The following is a 22,666-nucleotide window of genomic DNA, read 5'->3' as shown; positions in this document are numbered from 1 at the left end:
ATATGGATGGATCGCATATTTTGAGTGCAGGGCCCCATTAACCTGGGATGTCTCCATTGTGGAGATTGTTCCTTTTAAGTTCCAATCTTATCTTTGGTTCTGTTAAGATCCCAATGGGCAAGTTGATTTTTTCCCTAGAACACGTGATTTTTTTTTCATGAGCACTGATAGCTTTTCCAGAATTCTTTCCATATAAACTATGGCCTTGTGTTTGGGTGTTCTTTGTCTTTGAAGTCTCAATAAGATTTCATATATGTAAGTATACTTCATGTTTGAATTTAGGTGTTATTGTCAGATATTTTGTTTAAATATAAAAATAAAATATTTGAATTTTTATATGAAATTTGCAATTTTAGATAGATCGTTAGTTCTATATGAATTGTAATTGAGATTTTGGACAAATTCAAACCTGTTTGAAGTTCTCCCATGCTACCTAGGGGTGTAAATAAGGTCAGTTCAATCAATTTTTGGATAAAAAATGAATTAAGGTACAGTTAGTTTTATATGTGATAAAAACCGAACTCACCGGATTTGTAGTGAGAAAACTGAACCAAGCCAAGCCTTTTGAGGTTGGTTTGGTTTGGTTTTCGTGGATGAGTTTTGACTTAACTTGATAACTTTTTTAAGTCTTAAATCTAGTTGTAGATTTGCGTTTGTTTTGAGTTCAAATCCCATTAATTTAAGTTTATATTAGATCCTAAGTCTAATTTGTTTTTAAAATTAATTGAAACAATGGTGTTAAAAATATATTAAATGTATTTAAAATTAATTTGAACATAATGTAAAAACAATAAATTATTTTAATAGAATCTAATATAAATAAATTTATCAAATATTAAACAATTATATATAGGTTTTAGAATATCGATTTGATTAAGTTTTTATTAGTTAGAAGACAAGTAAATCTAAAACCAAATCGACAAGATTGGTTTTTAAATTCTCAAATGGAATCAACCTTTTTTATTTTTGAAAACCTAATAAATATGATTAGTTTTTTCGGTTTTGTTTACATAGCTATAGCTATTTCTCATGCAAATCTCATATGACTAATGTTTTGTCCGGACACTATTTCACTTTATTAAGAAGACTTGTTTACTTTTGTGTAGATATTATTTGTTTTGGATCTATTAAGTCTTTTAGAATGTTCACTTAAAGCCTTATATTGAGTTCATTCCATTTCGTGTAAGTATTATCCATTTTAGATCTAATGATTTTTTACGATTTTAAAATGTATTTATATGATTTAAGAGAAATTGATTGTATATATAAAATCCGTTTATATGATTAATTGATTAAGTAGAGATTTATTAAGGGCGTTTGTAAAAACACAACAAGGGTTGGAATTTAAAAGATAATAGAAAAAAAAAGTCTTTTCATTATTTATATAGATAAATAGAAAATAAATAAATTAAAAAATAAAATCATATCCAACCCAAGGAAACCCACCCATAGAATTGAATGCTTGCAGGCCTTGGATCGTTGAAACCATTTACACATAGGAAATTACGACAATACCCGTGAATATGTCAGCAATTTGCTTTTAAGTGCATCCACATCCTTATTGGTAAGCATAAATAAACATTTTGGGCCAAGAGAGGGCCCACGAAAGTTGGATGAGCCCAAATATCAGACACATCATAAGCTTATAAATCCACGTGTAGTTTGGCTTTGCATGCCAGCTATGCAATCAGACACAACTAACGTTATGGTCCCCACCATCTCCCAAGATTAGGATAAGGCTCGTTGCCTTTTTTATTACTTTAATATTTTAAAATCGTTAAAAAAAAAAATTTAATTTAATTGCAACGTTTAAAATAATATTATAAGCAGATTCGAGTATATCCGTAACCCTCCTATGCCAAAACCATTGGCCAATCTGACGTGGAAACTGCTGTCTCACTGAAAACATGCTTATTCTACTATCACAAACCAACAAAATATTGCCACATAGGCCAAAAACCCGGACTATCATGTTCGCCGCGGCCCGTTCGTCCACCTGTTGTAGGTGGGTCCAACTCTTACTCAAAAACCTTAGTATAAAACAGCTGTCCCCGGAGGATTCACCCAAATCACGTGGTTCCCAAATTCTAAAGGCCGGAGAGAGATCATGCCCGGAGTAGCGGCTAGACTTCCGGTGACTCCCTGGAGTTCCGACGACACTCTCAAATTCTCCGGTGACTCGGAGAGTTTAGGTGATATGGTTTTCGGGTTTTTAGGGGAAGACTCGTCAGGGAGTTCGTGTAACTCCGGCGGCGGTTGGGTTCATGGTGAAGATTGCGGCGACGGTGCCGATGGGGAAGAGGGGTTTGACAATGTTGAGGGGAGTAAGGCGTTTTGGGAGGAACAAGACCAACTTGTTCAGGTAATTAAGGTTTTGTATAGGCTAAGATTAATTTCGGTACTATGAAAAGTCTATGATCCAAAAAAACAAAAAGGTTAATAATTATTTTGAAAATTTGCAGGCAATTTTGTGTAGGACGAGTTCTATTGAGTCGAAAATTAGGCAGGTGACGAAAGAGGCCCTTAGGGAATTAAAATTGAAAGAAACATACTGTGTATGCCGGCGACGGGTTGCCGGAGTATGCCAAAATTGTGCGGAAAAGGAAGTTTGGGGTCAGCTCCAAACCGCCGGTTACAATAGTGCCATCTGCAAGTCCAAGTGGAAGTCCTCTCCGGATATTCCATCAGGTATACTTGCTAAAATAAGTTTAGTCATGTTCAAAAATTTGGTTGGGGCCCCTGATGTTGGGGGTTTGAGCAAATAGGTTTTCCCTGCAGATTAGCTAATGACCTGAAACTCTGCTCCATTTTTTCAGGCGAACACTCGTATATGGAGGTGGTGGACAGGTCAAGTGCCAAGAAAGGAGAGGTGAGAGTGGTGATCGAGTTGAATTTTCGGGCGGAGTTCGAGATGGCGAGGGCTAGCGCCGAATATAACCTGTTAGTCAGCCGGTTGCCGGAGGTATTCGTCGGAAAATCTGAGAGGCTAAAGGCCTTGATCAAGATACTATGCCATGCAGCCAAGAAATGCATGAAGGAGAAGAAAATGCACATGGGTCCATGGAGAAAGCACAAATACATGCAAGCTAAGTGGTTTGGCACGTGCGAGAGGACAGCGCCGGCACCCATGTCGCCTGTTGATTTTCCCGGCCGTCTACCCAGGCAGAGGGTCTCCATGCTTACCTTCGACCTGCTGGAGAATTTGCCGGCGGCCGGTTTAAATTTTAAGGCGGTGGAAGTTGTGTGATGAGCAACAAAGTTTTGTCCCTCTAGTTTTGTAGTGTCTTGTGGGGTAACGCCACATTAAATGAGAGAATAAATGGAATTTCCATGAATGATATCTTAATTGGAGTGTGACAAACATAGACTACCTTAACAATTAGAGCAATTAGTTCAAGGATAAGATTGGCATGGGGTACGTGTAATAAAATATACATACACCAAACATGATGTGATCTTAAGAACATAACCATTTTTATATTGCTATTTTTTTAGAATAATTATATTCAAAAAAGCAAATTAAGAAGGTATGTTTGAGTGAATTTTTGTTTTGTATTTAATTTTTTTTTCTTCTAAAATTAAAGATTTGAAAAGGTTTAATTTTAGAAATGATTGGTTAAAATGGGTGAAATGATCCTAAAAAAAATCTAACTCTTCTCATAATTTTACTTCAAAACAATAATTTATTTTTTACATAAATGTCCTTTCGCATTTCACATATTTATACCAAAAGTTTTAAAAGAAAATATTATTTTTATAAGAAAATAATAAGAATATTTTTGTCCAAAATGAGGTCAAATAGGTTAAATTTTAAAAATTGAATTTTCAATGACTATTTTAATCAAATAACCGTTAATTTTAAAATAAGAGCTTATTTTAATATTACTTCTGCCCATGGTTGAGACTTCAGATTTATTTATAAAATTAACTTCTCATTTGACTAATTTATTTAATTATAAAAATAGTTCTTTCTTACTACACATTTGGTTGTTTCATCCCATATCAAGGTACCAAACATCTCTATGGTTAGCATTTGGTGCTATTACATTATAGGCTTATACCAAACTTTGATATGTTTCGATGGTGTTTCTTTGCTTTACTTGTTCATTTTGTAGTTTTGTTCAATATTCAAACTTATAGTGTTCATACTTCTCATATATGAACACTATTTATGTGACTTATCTTTAGATCTTGGAGTATTACTTCTTCCTCTAGAAGAATTTTTGTTATCATCTCCATCTCTATTATTGGAGAAGTTGTGTCCTCTTCTACCCTGACGACAACCGTAACCTTTGTCACCTCGTTGATCTTCATGACATATTGTAAGTGTTCTACTTTGCGATGCTTGCTTCAAATTAGTAGAGTTAATTCTTTGATTCATTTATTGTTCATGCAAACACATTCAACTCATCATCAACCCTTCAACTATAAGAGTGAATGCATCATTTTCTTCCTCTCTCAGTGTAACAATATATTCATATTTTACATTTAAAGATTGCATTGACCTTTTTTGTACAACTTCATTCACTTAATACAATCATCACCTTCTTATAATTTTTGTAAAGTATATCATGCATCCTTTAGGGCCAATTTGACCTTGGTTTTAAAAATTATTTTTATTCTTTAACTTGAAAACAATTTTTAAAACCAAGTTTTAGAAAATATGATCAAATGAACTTATATTTTCCTTTTATTTTTAAAAACTATTAAAAACAACTTCTACTTGTTTTTTAAAAATTGTTCTTTATTTTACTTTGTTTTTAAAAATTGTTTTTAGAGAACAACGACCAAACAATGTTATAAAATTTTAAAAACAGTTTTCTATTTTAAAAAACAAAAAGTTGTTTTTAAATCACATAGCCAAACAAACTCTTATTGTTTCTGCCTTTGAGATTTTCTCAAATATGGATTCAAATATTCCTTGGAATATTGCGTAGAGTGCTTTTTGATTATTTTTTTTTTAATTTTTTTAATAAATCTTTCTACTCCTTTGATAGTGCCTTAGATTCATTTAGATTAACTACTTCATTTTAATCATTATTTACTTGACTTCATAAATCTTGAGATCTAAATAAGACATACATCTAAATACACCAATTTTCTAAATGTGTACCTATGAATTTTGACAATTGAGGTTGAATTGAGTTATTATTTGCAACTGTAATTTCACCAATAAAATTGTAACTTTCTTATCATTAATCTACGCATTACTTGGTATTCTAGCTCTAGTATTTTGGCCTTGTACCTCCCATGATCTTCTGACTCTAATACACTTATTAGAACATATAAGATTGGGTATTGATAATGGTTTTTACTAAGTTCATATTTTATTTCATTCAACTTTGTATTGACGTAATAATATACCTATATGTATAATAAATTAATCATACTTGCACTATAGCTCTAATTCATAATTAAATCGGAACTTCTAATTAATAAAAGAAATCTAAATAAATAATAAATCCTCAAATTCCTAATATCCTTTAGAACATGCATGTATATGTTTATGAATTAGAAATATAATTAACTAAGATGTCCTTTATAGGGTTTTTTTTACTACTTTTAAAATTAGAAAAAGTAAAATAATTTTATGTATATATTTATAGATTAATTAGAAATATAATTAACTAATGTGCCTTTTATAGTTTTTTTAACTACTTTTAAAATTAGAAAAAGTAAAATAATTTTTTAGATTATGTTGCTTAATTTTTATGAATATTAAATATATTTAATAATCTTTATTCTTAAAAGCAAGAACTAGAAACATGTTTCATTACTATATAACAACAATTGCATTTTTTTAATGTTTTCTTAGTGAGTTTTAACATTTTTTTAATGTCTATGATTAAAACACTTAGGGTTTATTTAGAAACTATTTTTTAGAATAGTTTTCTATTCTTTAGAACAACAAACAAAAAAAACATATTTGATAACCAAAAATTATTTTCTATTTTATGTTCTTAAGAACAGAAAATATGATGTTTTCAGATAACATCTTTTAGTTTTTTTTGTTATTTTTTTTATTATTGTTTTAAGAAATGATTATACAAACGTGTAAAATGATTAAAAATAAAACATGATATATAAAATTTATTTTTAAGATATATTTAAAAATATTAAAAATAAGTTAAAAATATTTTAGATTTTTAAATAAACTTTTGTTCTATAAAAATAAAAAATAATTTTCAAAAACTATTTTTTAAAATTGTTTTTAAAAATAGTTATCAAACAGACCCTTATATTTTTAGTTTAGTAAAAAAGAATAAGGTGTGGATTAATTGAGAATGTTAATTAATTTACACCATTTTTAAAATTATTAGCTAATTTTTCATTACAAGAATAAAAAAAAAATGTGCTTTTATTTTTTTTAAAAATAATTTTAAAATAAGTGTAGCAAAACACGTTAAGTTTTTTATTTAATGTCACAGTCGCAACACACCTAAACCTATTAATCGGAGACCATGAAAACTTGATTGACCATTGAAAATCTCCCCACCACGTGCTCATCAAATGCCCTTTTTCAAGTGACTCTTTCACTCCAAATATCTACATGCAACTTGCAACACCAATTGTAGGGACCCCTCCTCCTGAGAACACGTGCCACGCACCTCATGGTGACACATAGCATGCATTACCATCCGGATCACCCCCATCCGGATACACGTGACGCGCCTCTCGTATCCGGACTGCCTCAAGGAAGGTCAAACGACACCTCCATCCGGATACACGTGATGCGCCTCTCATATCCGGACTACCTCAAGGAAGGCCAAACGACACTTATAAGCATAAAACATCCGGACGGCTTCCACGATACATCCGGATGACCAACATAGGTCATCCGGATATAATTGTCCGGGTCATTGACTGAAGTAAGCAAGTCTTACACGTTATCACAACAGCCTGTCATGGCCCACGTTCCGCCACCTGCAGAGTGAAAGGACAAGATGAAGTGACAACAAGTCACTTCCCACGATCACTTCACACGATCACCTACCACGATCTCTGTCAGCCGCCCGTAGGGTGATGATAGCCCTGCCACCACCTAATGTCATCATAACAACACAAAATATCTCCCTACCATTAAAGAGGGAATCAAAGCTTCTGATACTATATATATCAACCTTCACACAAAGAGGAAGGTAAGCTTGCTATACCTAGTAAAAAGCCAACTGATTATCTCTCTCTAACCATGGCTGACAAAACCATCGAAGGGTGCGTCCGGACGTCTTTTGCAGGTAAACCGACTGAATCAAGAACCTATATTGGTTGAGAACCGCGCATCCATCCATTTGGCAACTACGTGGATCGTCAAGGACGTGAGGCCTCAACACCAATCACTCCCATTCATATTTCCTCGAAGTATCCAAAAACAACACGGTCTTATTAAGAATATCAAGGATGCTTCCCTCTCCAATGTCTCCATAATGTCCAATCTTTTTTCAATTGTAAACTTGGAACTATATATGTTTTTGAAAGAGTAATTTTGTTTAAATAAATTTTTGTATAAATTGAAACAAGTTATATAGAATATGGGGTAATCATCGGGTTGGTGAGTTGTATTTATATCACATCGAAACTTAGATACTCGACTAAGTAAGTCAATTAAAAAATGACATAAATGATAGTCAGATTAAAAATATGAATCAAAATACGATCTAATTATTAAACAAATGACATGTCGTATAACTTATTCGATGTTCAGGTTGAATCAAGTTTTGTTTGAGTCAATATGATTTACATTTCAATATGATACATTTATGATTTATTTGACCTATTTATTAATAATCAAATATTAAATAAGTCACATACAAATTAAATAGACTATGGTTATAATTAGACTAATGAACACAATCATTAAATATGTCAATTCAATTTATTTAGATCTATTGAAAACAATATATTTATTAAACAAGTTACATAGGTTGAGACATACTTAATCCAAACATATTATATTTGATTCAAACTCATGAAAAAGACGTCAAATTTGAATTATATTGACAATATTGAAATTTATCATCAATAAATCAAGTTGTTTAATTTTTTATTGTAATAATCAGGGCAAAATGCTTTCAAACTAAAAATATTTTGAAAGTTCTTGATTTTTAACCTATCACAGGTGATAAATAATTTCACTAAAGTAGTTTTTTTTTTTTTTTTTGTTAAGTTTTGTTTCAATAAAAAAAAGCTACTTCTCTCCTTTTTTTTTTTTTTTTTTCTTCTTTCTTTTTTTTTTCAACTTGAACTTCTATAAATGCCAATATCATATTGCCAAGCTCTGGTTCACCAATGCCACTCGACTACTTATTATTAAAATAAAAATTATATAAAATAATATTTTAAAAATAAATTTTGATATTTTAAGATATTTAAAAATACGTTAAATCAACATCATAACAAACTTGTATTTATAAAATTGTACTTGCACATGACCCTACTTCATAATTAAACTAGGAGTTCTAATTAACATAAGAAATCTAAATCAATAATAATTCATAATATTTTTCAAATTACTAAAATTTTTCTGCTTGGATTTTAAGTTAAATTATTAATTTCAATTTCCTCCCATAAGATGAGATTTAAAATCAATTACCCTAATCATCATCTTCAACTTCTTGAGCACATCTGTCTTTATTGGCTTTGTAAAAGCATTTGCAACTTGATTTTTAGATGAACAAAACTCAAACTCAATCTCATCATTTTCTACAAGTTCCCTAGTATAATGAAACTTGATGCTTATATGTTTATTTCTACTATGAAACATCAAATTCTCTGTCAATACAATAGCCAACTTCGTGTCACACAAAAAATTTGTAAAAATTTTTAATTTGTTCATATTTCAACTTACTTGACATGTTCTGGAAGTCACTATCATACATTCAACTTTTGCAACCGATAATGCTATAACTTGTTCCATCTTTGATAACTATGAGATTGCTCTTATTGCAAGGTATATAACTTTCTAGTTTCTACGTCATCTCCCCAATCACAATTTGTGTAACCCACTAAATCAAAGTTATTTGAGCAAAAATTAAAATTTTCATAATCATGAGTTCTATTTTTATACCTCAAAATCTGCTTTGTTACTAGCAAGTATGATTAATATAGTTTTTTTTTTTTATGAATTTACTAATAATTCCCACTCCATAAACAATATTTGATTTAGGAGAAATCAAATAACGAAGACTTCCTACCATGCCTTTAAAATATATGGGATTTATAAATTTTTTATTACCTTTTTCATTTATAATCATTCTACAATGCTAACGATGTTTTCATTGTGAATCATTTTAAAATGTCTATAACATATTCTTTTATGAGATGAAGATACCATCATCTATTTGTTAGACCTCAATTATAAGAAATAACACATTAATACCAAAATTTTCATCTCAAGTCGTAATACATTAATCTCAAACTTGTCATTTCAAATTGTTATGTCATTGCCTCCTTGAAATCTTCAAATATTTGCTCACAATATCTTGTAAAAATTAAATTATTCACTTATCCATATAAAAGCATACAACAATTACATTACCATAAGAATTTGACTTGATAAAAAGTATATGCTCAAAAAGACACTTTTGAAAACCATGTTGTAATAAATAAAGGTCAATCCATATGTACCACACATGTGGTGTTTGCTTTAACCCATATGATATATTTTTGACTTGTTTATCCCATTTTTTTCATAATATATCCTAATGGTTATTTACAACAACAAAAAAAAAAAAGCTGATTTAACATCCACTTTATGAAATTTCCATTTTTTTTTTAAATTACAAGTGCAATTATCATGCGAGTGGTGTCTAGTTTAGCAACTAGTACAAAAATTTCAAAATAATTATTATCTAACCTCTGTTTATAGTCTTTTGCCACTAATCTTGTCTTGAATCAATCAACTTTACCACAAATCTTATAAGTCTATTTGATACCCATATATTTCTTTTTATAAATTAAAAATATAATTAACTAAGGTGCCCTAGATCCACCCTTTTTTTAACAACTTTTAAAATTAGAACAAGTAAAATAATTTTTTATATTATATCGTTTAATTTTTACAAATATTAAATATATTTATTAATTTTTATTCTCAAAAACAAGAACTAGAAACATTTTTTAATGATTTTTTGTTGTTTTCCTAGCGAGTTTTAATTTTTTTTTTTTAATGTTCACAATTAAGACACTTATATTATTAGTAAAAAAGAGTAAGGTGTTGGCTAATTATTAATGTTAATAAATTTACACCATTTTTTAAATTATTAGACAATTTTAATTACAAAAATAAAAAAATAAAATTAAAAATATGCCCTTGATTAAAAAATAAATATATTTAAAATCAGTGTAGCAAAACACGTGGACTTCATATTTAATATCACACTATCAATGGGAGGCAATGAAAACCCAATTGATTGACCAATGAAAATGCCCCCAACACACTCATCAAAGGCCTTTTTGTCAATTGACTCTTTCACTCCCAAATATCTACATGCAACTTGCAACACCAACCATTCCCATACATACTTCCTGGAAATATACCAAAAACAACACGTTCTCTTTTAGAACATCAAGGATGCTTCCCTCACTATATGCCCTATCATTTTTCAATGGTAAACTTGGAACTGTCTTTAACCGGATCCTCAAACTATGATTTTGAAAGAGTACAATTTTGTTTGATATAATTTGAAATGGGTTATATATCATATGGAGTAATTATCGTGTTGGAAACTCAGATACTCAACAAAACAAATTAACTCAAACACGACACGATTGATTTGGATTAAAAGCATGAATCAAAATACGACCTAATTATTAAATAAGTCACACGTCGTATAACTTATTTAATGATTAAGTTAAGTCTTATTTGAATTAATATGATTATCATTGCAATATCGTATATTTATAATTTAGTTAACTTATTTATTTATAATCAAATATTAAATGAGTTAAATACAAATTAAATGGACTATGGTTATAATTAGATTAACGAACACAATCATTAAATATATCAATAATTCAACACTTAATCGTATTTATATCTTGATGAAAACAAATATATTATTTAGACTTTTTTTCTAGACTCAAATAATTAAGATCTACTTAATTTAAGTACCACCCAAATGAATTTATCATAGATTTGACTCCCCATCTAAACTCAAAAAGTACCATAGTATATAATTAATCTAGATTTGTGATCAATTAGAATAATTTATTTAATCCAAAAAAATAATAATAGTAAAGAAGATAAGAATTTGTGCCCTTTAAAGAAGAAGCCTTTATTCTCTTTTGTACATTAATATACAACAATGGGTCATACTTTAAACTCTCTTAAAGGGTGGATTGAGATTGGATCAAAGATTTAGATTCTTCAAATACTATATTGGAATAAGTATACAATAATCATAGAATAATTGAGCATAAATTATTATGAGTTTTTTTGCAATAAAGTTGAACAATGTAGATATTGAAATAGGGACAAACATTTTTAGGTAAGATTTCTTTTAACAATGATATCATGAATGAAACTTAACTATGATTAAGTTTACCAAAATTGGGGGTGACAGTGAGACATGTTTTTTGAATATTTGTCTTATTTCACTTTAATGGGATAAGTTTGGGATAAATGTAAACGGTTTTTATGTGAATTTGAAATTTTTTTAAAAATCCACGTGAATTTTAGGATAAGTTCATATTCGATTTTATCTTACTTGACGCTAATTATATATAATATTAAATAAAAAGTATTTTATTTTTTTTATTTTCAAATTTTTGACATGTATATAAAATATCATTTTTCATAAAAATTTTAAAATTTTTATAAATTGTATTTATTTTTAATATAATTAAAAATTTTAGAATTAAAAAATAAAAAGAAAAAGGACTGCTACATCTTGTTATGCATGTACCACGAGGGAATGCAATACATGATAAAGTATGTGGACTTGGACAAATGCTGCAACATTGACCTCTTTTCCAAGATAGGATAAATTAAGGATGAGTTCCATTTCCACCCAACAGTCAAGGCAATAATACTATGCCCCTAGTTCCAAAAAAGGCATTAGATTAGCAATTAGTGGTGGTGAGCTTCTTCAATGTTTAGAATACATGAAGGTATGAAGAACATTCACATCTCCGTGTTAGTGAGACAAGTGTAAGTCCATTAGAGATCGTGGTCTCTACATTGTCATCCGAAGTTGGAAGACCTTTGATGAGTCAATGTAGGTCACCTTGATAGCCCACTAGCCATGATCTAGCTTATATATCTTCCATGCTCATTACCACTAGAGCTAATGGCCTATCGCCTAGTACCACACAGGCTACAGCCCATTTCTCCAGCCAAGTGTCATCGATAGCCTATATCCTACTCCCAATAGCGACGAGGTTAATGCAAGATATGATATAAATTAAGGGCTTGGGTTGACCCAAATCCTATTTGTAACGAGGATGAACATTTTATCTGTAGCATAAAATAAAGGAAAACACGGAACTTTTAACATTGACTCGTTAATGCGATCTCTATCTTTATGAAATGTATCATATTCAATAATTTACTAATTAAAGAAAATAAATAATAGAGTAAAATATATAATGGAAGATAACTCGTTATTTATCATATAAAAATAAAAAATCTTCAATCCCCTCATGAGCTCAATGAAGAGTTTGATTCTCGATATCTCATGTGAAGTATAATAAAATTGATTTAAGTTTTATAATCTAATATAAAGATTATAAAAATGTTAAGAGGAGATTATAGACTAATATAGGGAAATATGAATTAAGTAATGATCAGTCTCATTATAGAAGATTATCCCAATTCCATTTACGATTATAAGAAGTAACAAAAACTTAAAATCATGAACCCGTTATACTTCATATTTCTGTCATCTAAACTCTAGATGTATTAGTATACTACTCATATACCAAAAAGAAGCTTATACTATTCATATACCAAAAGAGAAGCTACAACAAATCTCGTAATGAACTAAGATTTTGAGCATAAAATCTCAACGATCATCATATCAAATAGCAAGTTATTCATAAAGGAAAAATAACAAGAAGTTATTCCCAAAGGAGGGTATATATCACTTTAGGTTGATTTTGTTCATCTGGTTTGCCATTGAATCTTTAAAATTGTTAATGAAGTTTGGAAAACCAAACGCAGCCTTACCTTGTTATTTTCCATTTTGTTCATTACTCTCATGATCAAGAATTTATTTTAATTTGAAAGTCGAATCAGTGCACGTGGTGAGATGAGAAGCTAGTAATGATGGGCACTGAAGACTTGAGGGGAGTAGTGGAAAAAGTAGTGGCTTTCCATATTCGTCACAAGGTTGTTTTGCGGTTGACTATGGAAGGTGATGCAACATCACCGTATTTCCGGGAATTATCGAAAAAGGGGTGATCATCCTAGAAAACAACGTCAGCCAACAACCACAGACCACAGACTTTGCCGTAGGATCAAGGGTGTTTCCCCCACCCCCACCAAACGGCATGCCCAAAAAGGAAACTCTTCCAATCCCTTCCATTCATGGCCATTTTTCAAACTTATATCATTTTATTAATTTGCAATTCTTTTCCTTTAGATTAATTTTCAAAATGTTACTTGAGAAAGTTAGAAATATTTTCTATTGCTTGAAAGCGTCGTTTATAAAAATTAGGTATTTAACTAAGTTTGAAAAACTACTTTTAAAAATTTGTAGAAATGGTATGTTAGAATCTATCTCCATATTTAAGAAAGAACCAAAACCAACACATAAAGGATGTACCCAACGGAACATCTAAGGAAGAACCAACACTTAAATAGTGTAACCAATTGAAAGTTATCATCTTGTCCCTGACATTGTTCTCCAGGGGAAAGAGGTCATCATTCTATTTCTTTCCTTAATCATTCCAATCGGAATAAGTGGGTTGGTTTGTTTCGTCCTCCTATCTATGCAATCCTTTGTCTCCATTTGTGATTATGTTGGGCAAAAGGTAGTTGTAGAGGAGTGACTTTGAGAATTTTAGAGATGAATATATTTTTTAATATATTCTTATCAAGCACAAAAAATATTAAAATGAAACTTCTATAAATAATTTAATTTTAATAATCTTATATCCAAATTTGATTTAACTAAATATTAAATTTTTAACAAGTCTTTGTTACTATTTTTAATATTAATTAAATATAATAGAAATATAAATTTAAAAATAAAATTATAAATATTTTAAAAATCATATCGATATAATATTATTTTTTTATATATTTTTTTTCAAAATTTTCATTGATACTTCTTAATATATCTATGAAATCTAAATATCAATACATTCGTGAAAACTAATATTTTCATCATTAGATCCGTGAAATATAGATAATAAATACAATAATATTTTCTAAAAATAGTTTAAATCTCTTCCTATTGAATTTCAAGAATCCCACTTAATTTAGACTTAAGTTTGGTCTCAACAATTTTGCCACAAGATTTAATTTAGTGGTTGTTTGGTAAACCAACTTAATAACTTAAAATAACTTAATAATTTATTTTAAGTCATTAAGTAAATTAAGTACATTTGATAAAACAACTTAATGGTATGACTTAAAGTCAAAAATAACTTTAAGTAATAAATAAAAATAATTAACTTATTCTTAAGTTCACATCTTCAATTTACTCTTTTATCCTCATTAATCCTAGTTATCTCCACAATCTCCCTTTCTATTCCACAACCTTTATTGTTACTCAACCTCATTTCCATTAGTTATAATTTATGATGATAAATATGTCAATTTGATCATTTAAAATAAATTTTAAGTTAATTTTATCAAATAAGCTTAATACTTATAGTAAAAATTAAATAATAAATTTTAAGTTTACAACTTAAGTATAATTTAATTTAAGGCCAACTTAAGTTAACTTAAGTTATTAAGTGATAAGTATTAACTTTTATCAAATATCCTATTAGTTTAAACTCAATTTCATTGTAATGAACTCCAACGTTTAACTTAGATTGACCTCAATCTTATTCATGAACAAGTTTGCACAAATAAGTAACAAGCAAGCATTTTCAACATCTTTAAAATACCAAATAATAATAAATAACTAAAAATTAAGTCTTGTTTAATTAGGCATAGATAGACACAATGATTGATATGTCAAATAAGCTTTCATCCTAAAGCTTTATCTTCACATTTTTCTTCTTACCTATTCTCCTTCTATTCAAATTTATTTCATATTCCTACTACTTTGTTTTGGTGAAAATAATAAATATTACGTAAACTCTATCTATCTTCTACTTATTTTTCAAATAATTATAACAAGAAACCTTGGACTTGTTTTCTTCTTTCGTTTATGATTCTTTTAAATCTATTTGGCATGCGTGCACTCACTTAATTAAGTCAAGCGCAAATTCAAATGAGTGCATATTTCGTCAACTTACATTTTCAATTAGTTTAAAATACATATTTAAACCAATAAACCAATGTAACATGTCAAATAACAAATTAATTTGAAGAAACAAATACTAAAAGTATGCCATTTCTCCTATTTTAAAAACAATTATAATGGTGAATATGGGGTGTGAAGTTACTTCATCCAAGCAAGAATAAGACACCTTACAAAGAAAATCTACCTAAAGTATCTAGGTTAAAACAACCCAACATGGATATTCAACTTAATTTTTCATTTTATGCAATATTCTCACGCTTGAGAATTTATTTTCATAAAATTATAATTAATAAAAAAAATTAAATTTGATAGTCAAAGTCATCCATTACAAATTACAATAGTAAAAAATAAATAAAATATACATGAGATGACTTATTTAGACTTTAGAACAATCAATTTTATATATATATATATAAAAGATTATACGAATCTATTGCTGACTTTTTCAAAAGTTATCGTGATCGAACTTTTCCTTTAAAAAATTATGTACACAAATCACATTGCAGGTTAAGTTATCGGTCATCCACTATCGAGCTACATGAGTTTCACACATCCAAAATACATCAATTACAATAAAAAATTTCACCCCATTCAACTATTTCATTTAATCTCATCGTGTTCATCATAATACGAGTTTTTTTTTCTTGAATTCCTATAAGTGAAATAAAATGCATCTGATTATCCAATACTAAATTTCCAATAATTTTATGGATAGAGCAAAATTAATCACTTTCTTCTTTTTTTAGTTCACCAAAATATAAATTTTATCAACTTCTCTCATAAGTGAAACATATGTATCAGATCATCCACTAAAACGGCGCTGAAATTTCAAATTTTTTTATTAATTTCATGAACTAATTAAAAATATATAATTTTTTTTCTCATTCTTTTGATTCACTTATGAACAACTTTAAAAAAATAAATAAATAACGGCACACTTTTTGAAAAAACATATGAAGGGAAGCTACTAGGAGGCACCCTACCTTGGAGGTTTTCAATAAAGCTGGCACATAAGAACGCAAACAATTTTGTTTGGTACGCGGGGCCGAGTTGTGGGCTGAGCATGACAAGCTATTTAGCACATGTCAAAATTTTATGGACCACTAAGGAAAAGCACGAAACTACCCCTGTAAACTTTATGAACTTTATGGAGCAAACAGGGTGAGGATGGACTGTACGGTAAATTCATGACCACCCCATTAAATGTTGACTTGGTCGCGGCTTAGTGTGACGGTCAACGCCAATGGAACGACTTCAAATATGTGTCTGTCGATGGTGAGTCTGGTGACATAAGGTGGAGCCGAAATTTGTACAGTAATCCACCTAAAATTCATACAGCCATTCACTTGTGCCAAAAACAGTCGGATATTTTTCTCAATGGCCCCACCCCGCCATCAACGAAACTGCCCTTGAGGTGGGAGGAGGAAGAATCTGATGCTGCCGGCATCATTTCTCAGATTTTCCCTCAACCTTTCTCATGATTTCACCTACCGATTCACTAAATTAACCCACATCCCATCATGTGGATTACAACGGAACGTTTGTAATTTTTAATTTTAATAACGAAAAAATATTTTTTAATGAATTTAAGTCTTAAAATTGAGGGTGATGAAGTGGGGGTCCACAGTATAAGGATGGACTATGGAGTGGAAGAGAGCACTGGATTATAGAGACAAATTGCAGAGGGGGAGTGAAAGTGACAAATGGAGGTGTGAAGTGTATAGCGGGCGGGGGTTCCAAAACCAAGGCCGGTGACGAGTTGATGGTGATGTCAGTTGGCTGAGGTGGCCCTGACTTCCGATAAGGTCTCTTTCCTGTGGCCCTTGTTTTTTTATTCTATAAACATTTTCCATATGGGTATTTAAATCAAATCACTCAATCCCCCCAAAGCCTCACCTCCCTCAAGTCCTCAACACATGCGCACAATTTCATGGTCTGATTAGCTCAATCTTCATATGGGATTTGGGAAGAGAGAGGACAACATGGAGTCTACCAGCCATTCTTCTTCGGTTTCCAAGGCTGAGAGAAAGATTGTGGAGAAAAACAGAAGAAATCTCATGAAGAACCTCTACTCCAAGCTCAACTCCCTCCTCCCAGATCAATCCTCCAAGGTTCTATTCTATTCTAATCTGTTCTATTGATCTCCTCCTTTTTTTTTTTTTTTCTTTCTCCGCTTTCTTTGTTTTATATCAAATGAGGGGCTAGCCCCAATTCTTTCAATAGTAAGATTAATATTTGTATCGTTCCATGTGGTGGCAGGAAGCCCAATCAATCCCTGATCAAGTGGATGAAGCTGTAAGCTACATAAAATCCCTGCAGGGAAACCTGGAGAAACTCAAGGAGAAGAAAGAGAGCTTAATGAGCAGCAGAAAAAGGCCGCATACATGCAGTACTACCAGTGTTGGAGAAACTTCAACACCTAGCTTGAGGTCACCGGTAATGGAGATTCGGGAAATGGGCTCTAATTTACAGGTGACACTGGTGACTGGGCTGGAAGATCAGTCCATATTCTATGACATTATCGGCATACTCCATGAAGAAAGTGCTGAGGTCTTGAGTGCAAGTTTTTCAGTTGTTGGGAATTCAGCTTTCCATGTGCTTATTGCTCAGGTACTTATACACCATCTTGATTAATTTTGTTTTGGTTTTGTTTTTTCCCTTTTCCCTGGCTTTTTCCCAAGAAAATTGGCTTGTTTGGACGGGAATGTGAACTGTTTTTGGGCTTTCCTTTTTGGGCAGGTCGGGGATTCTACCTTCAGTTTTGGAACAAAGTGGATATGTGATAGACTCAACAAGTTTGTCCATGGATCTACAAGTGAAGAAGAACTACAACCAGAGTTGTGGGACTTTGAGTTTCATCCTGAAACTTGGGCATTCTAATTCCCAGTAATGTGGGAAACAGAAATCTTGATTGGGAGTTTCAATCAAAATGTGATCCCTTGATTCAATTTTCCGAAATGTCTTTGATAATGAGGGCATGCAGCTAGGTAGCTACCATGTAATTTTATTTGTTCCTTCAATCTTTTTTGTTTTTTGGGTCTTTTCTTTTACCATGTGATGAGATTCACAATAAGATGGGTGCAACTGCACCACGTAATCTTGTACCAGTATTCATGATCAATTAATAAAAGTATGTATAGAGCATAAGTTAATTTTAAAATCACCATATATATCAAAATTTGAGTACTTCATTCTACACTCTAAGTCTAGGGTTTTTTATTTTTTTATTTTTTTATAATAATATTAAAATTCATAAATATGGATTTAATTCTAAAGATATAAGTAAAATTTGAAAAATATGTTGGACAAAGAGTATATGATTAGTAAAATAGGAAGGCATTGAGGAGAGGTGGAGGGTTTTTGGAAAATTTAAATTATATGGGTTGTAGAACAAAACTTAGAACTTAGGCTAGATGATTAATTATATACGATTACATTTTTTTTTGTTGAAGTTTATACAAGGTCAAATGATATATAAATCTTAGTGATAGATCTTATTTTGATTAATGAAACTACCTAAAGATTAATGAAACTACCTAAAGATGGTGAAAAGGTAGATTGAACTAGATATCCCCAAAATTATAATCTTTATCCTAATTTCTTAATGTCTTTATAGATATAGAATGAATATCGGATTTATATGGAAAACCCACCTAGAAGCCTATCGTATAAAAAATCACAAATGGATTTTTAACCGTAAATAAGTCATTAAATATTAGAAAAAGTATGTTCATTTATTTGATTGAATGCTCTTATTGTTTTAGTCTTATATTGTTAACACCCATACTCTTCTTCTAATAATGCAATACTCCTTTGTACTTAATTCTTAGTAGATCGCCTTAAAAATCATATTGAAATGACTCGAATCCTTGACCTTTAAATCGCTAAAATGATTTTTCCTTTCCTAAGAATGATCTTAAAACATTGAGAGTTGAAACAATAAGGGTATAAGGGTCACTAATTTGTTTGTAACTTATATTCAATATAATAAATGTATGTATTTATACAAAAAAAAACTTGAGTTTAATTTGAAAAACTATTATAATTATAATTTGATGAAAAATAGAATAAAAAATACTAACAAATAATCCAATGTTCCAACATCACCAAAGAATGTTTGAACAAAAAAAATGACATTTGAACATTCTAAAGGACATTTAAATGCTTAATTCCTTTGCATGTTCAAACGCTTCTCTCAAGCATTCAAACACTCATTTTTTTTCATATTGTTATTCGATTATGTTTTCATTGTATTTGTCTAAAATTAATCAAAGTCGGTCATTAATAGTCATTCTTTGACCTTAACAACTCCAAATACATTTGGGTCTTAAGAGTCATCAACTTTGAAATCACTAGGGTGGACTGACACTAGACAAGACTTATAAAATTATTAATTATCATCAAAATAAGAAGTGGAACAAAATTACTAAAATTAAAACGTAAAGCATAGTTTAAAGAAAAAAATTCAAGAAAAATGTGTATATATATATATATATATATATATAACTTAAGCATGATGTAAAACTGAAGACAATTTGTAGTTACAAACACCTAAATACTTTGACAAATTTAAGAATATTAATTCAAATATCCTATTACAATAAAGTATTACAAAAGCGAGGGAAAGGGAATAACATGTTGGAAATTATTTTAAGCACTATAAAAGTAACTATCAAGAACCGTCAAATCTTAACAAGGAAAGAAAAAGAGGGGCAATGGGCCAAGCCCCCAAGCTTTTGTCAAAATTGGCAGCATTAATTTTAAATCTAACGATAGAAAAAAGATCTACAAAAGCCAAAAAATGGAGCCTACCATGTTTTAATCGTGGCAAAAATCGTAAAAGCATAACCATTTAATTAAAAAATAAAAAATAAAGGAAAGAAAGAAAAAAGACAAAAAGAAAAAAAGAAAAAAAGTAATGGACAAAGTATGGTGTTAGTCAATTTATTCGGCACTTATCTTAAATTTAATTATAATTTTAAGAAATCACAAATCCGATGATGCAGGATTCATACTACGACATCTAATGACGTGGTACGTGTGACATGGGATGATTAATATTAATGGTTGGAATTTAAGTGCTTATGAATCATGATGAATATCCACAAATAATATTATATAATAATTAATATAATAATAATTGTTTAGCGTGACAATATGTCAAATCCTTCCGCGTCGCGTGGCCTAGACGATTTAGTCGGCCCCACTTGTTAACCTACTTCGATTATTTGTCACAATTTTTTTCCCTTATGAGAAAGTGATATTTTTATAAAGAAATTTGGATATAAGTTATCATAATTATGTGTAAATCAAATCCAATTTGATAATAAATTAATTGATTAAAAAAGATGAATTAATTCGTGTGTTTCAAATATTTACTTTTAAAAGAAAAAATTATTTTTATAAGAAAAAAAATGGATAAAATGTTAAATTTTTAAAATTAGATTTTTAATAACCCTTTTAATCAAATAACCTTTTGATAATTTGGTTGTTACTAGATGATGTTTGTCATCCCTAAAAAGTGAAGGTTTTGCTTGAAATAAAATAATTTTATTTTATTTGGAATAAGAAAACACTTTTTTTTTTAAAGTTATTTTGAAAATAAGTTTTTTCTATAAAAAAGTTTATGCATTTTCAATTATTTTTTTAGTGGTTTTTTTATTTAATTTTAAATAAAACTTAAAACTAAATATTGCTTAATAATTTTAAGTATTAAATTGTTTGTCCTTCTAATATTTTATTTCTATTTGGTATAAAAAATATTTATAAAAATAAACATATTCACTTCATTATAGTAATTCACTTTTAATATTTAAAAAAATTCAAATATTTTTTTTATTCAATCAAAATATTTAAAGAATAAGTGATAAGTCAATATAAAACGAAAAAACAAATTATCTAAAATTTGAAAATAAGTTGCTTTTAACAAAAAGTTAAAAAAACAATTAGCACCAATGTGATAAGTAATAAATGAAAATATGAAAAATATTTTAAGAATTTTTGTATTATATGTAGAATTGTAGTACTTTATTATAAATAAATAAAAAAGCCTATTTTTTATATTTAAATTTTTAAATAGAATTTTATTCCTAAAAATAGTTTTTTGAAAGCTTTGGTATATGATTTTATTTTTTTTTAAATGTTTGTGAGCTAGTAATTAGGTTGAGAAAAATTAAGCAAATGAGGAATATTTTGTTTATAGAAGTTTAAACTAAATTAGGGTTTTGATTACATGGCTATTGAAAAATGAATTAATGACTCATAGGTGGTGACTTGACTAAGAAAAAATCATTCAAATCTCAGTGAAAAACAATAAGTGATTCCAACTAGAGATCCTATTATTTAATAATTGATTGATGATATTGTTGTCATGGTGTGAAGATCGGGATAAGCTAAAAATAAAAGAAAACCCAATATCTATCAAACCTTGATATGAGATTTGATAGATACCGAATTGGTTATTTTAACATTTTTTCTATTTACTTATTTTTCATTGTTTTATATTATCTATTCGGGCCAAGTTCCATAATGGAACACATCATGTATGTATTCTCGGATTCCATTTGATTACATTTTGGTTCTATTTATTTATATTGTTATATTTTGATCTCGTTAATTTATAACCCTATTTTATGACTTCAATTTTATCACATATATTCAACAATATGAATATAGAATTTGATAGATACCGATTCACTACTTTAATATTTTTATTTCATTTTTTCAAAAAAATAAATTTTATTTTTTTAGGCTGAATACTGAAACCCATCATGTATTTACTTTTAGATCTCGTTTGAACGTTTTTTGTTTTATTTATTTTAGGTTGAATACTTTAATATTTTGATTTTTATTTTCAAAAAAACAAATTATATTTTTTTAGGCTGATTGAAATCGCATCATATATTTACTTTCAAATCTAGTTTAAACGTATTTGATTATATTTATTTATATCGTTATACTTTGATTTCATTTATTTATAATCTTAAACTTTAATTTTATGGCATATATTCAATTTGATACATATTGATTCAATGATTTAGTTGCCCCACTTGTTAACCTACTTCGATTATTTGTCACAATTTTTTTTCCTTATACAAAGTGACATTTTTATAAAGAAATTTGGATTGAAGTTATCATAGTTACGTGTAAATCGTAATGAATTAATTTATTAAAATGGATGAATTAATTCATGTATTTATAAATTAACTTCTTTCATGTTTTTGTTTGAAAAATAATCTATTTTTTTT

General features: G+C 29.2%; 2 protein-coding genes across 2 annotated transcripts; both read left to right on the top strand.

Moving 5' to 3' along the window:
• The first annotated feature begins 1,427 nt into the window (after positions 1–1,427).
• LOC100248895 (uncharacterized) lies at positions 1,428–3,335 on the top strand. The gene is made up of 3 exons (XM_002274190.5): positions 1,428–2,362; positions 2,463–2,688; positions 2,817–3,335. Exons 1-3 carry the CDS (start codon positions 2,108–2,110, stop codon positions 3,245–3,247), a joined length of 912 nt encoding a protein of 303 aa, XP_002274226.1. The 5' UTR covers positions 1,428–2,107; the 3' UTR covers positions 3,248–3,335.
• Positions 3,336–17,291: 13,956 nt separating this feature from the next.
• On the top strand, positions 17,292–18,579 carry LOC100243748 (transcription factor bHLH162). Its single transcript, XM_002274226.5, has 3 exons — positions 17,292–17,530; positions 17,679–18,029; positions 18,159–18,579. The coding sequence occupies exons 1-3, from the start codon at positions 17,375–17,377 to the stop codon at positions 18,297–18,299; spliced, it is 648 nt and encodes a 215-aa protein (XP_002274262.2). The 5' UTR covers positions 17,292–17,374; the 3' UTR covers positions 18,300–18,579.
• The last annotated feature ends 4,087 nt before the right edge of the window (positions 18,580–22,666 follow it).

Source organism: Vitis vinifera, chromosome 12 (assembly GCF_030704535.1).
Source record: "Vitis vinifera cultivar Pinot Noir 40024 chromosome 12, ASM3070453v1".
NCBI lineage: Eukaryota > Viridiplantae > Streptophyta > Magnoliopsida > Vitales > Vitaceae > Vitis > Vitis vinifera.
Note: the sequence above shows the minus strand (reverse complement) of the source record. Positions and strands in the feature narration are given on the sequence as shown.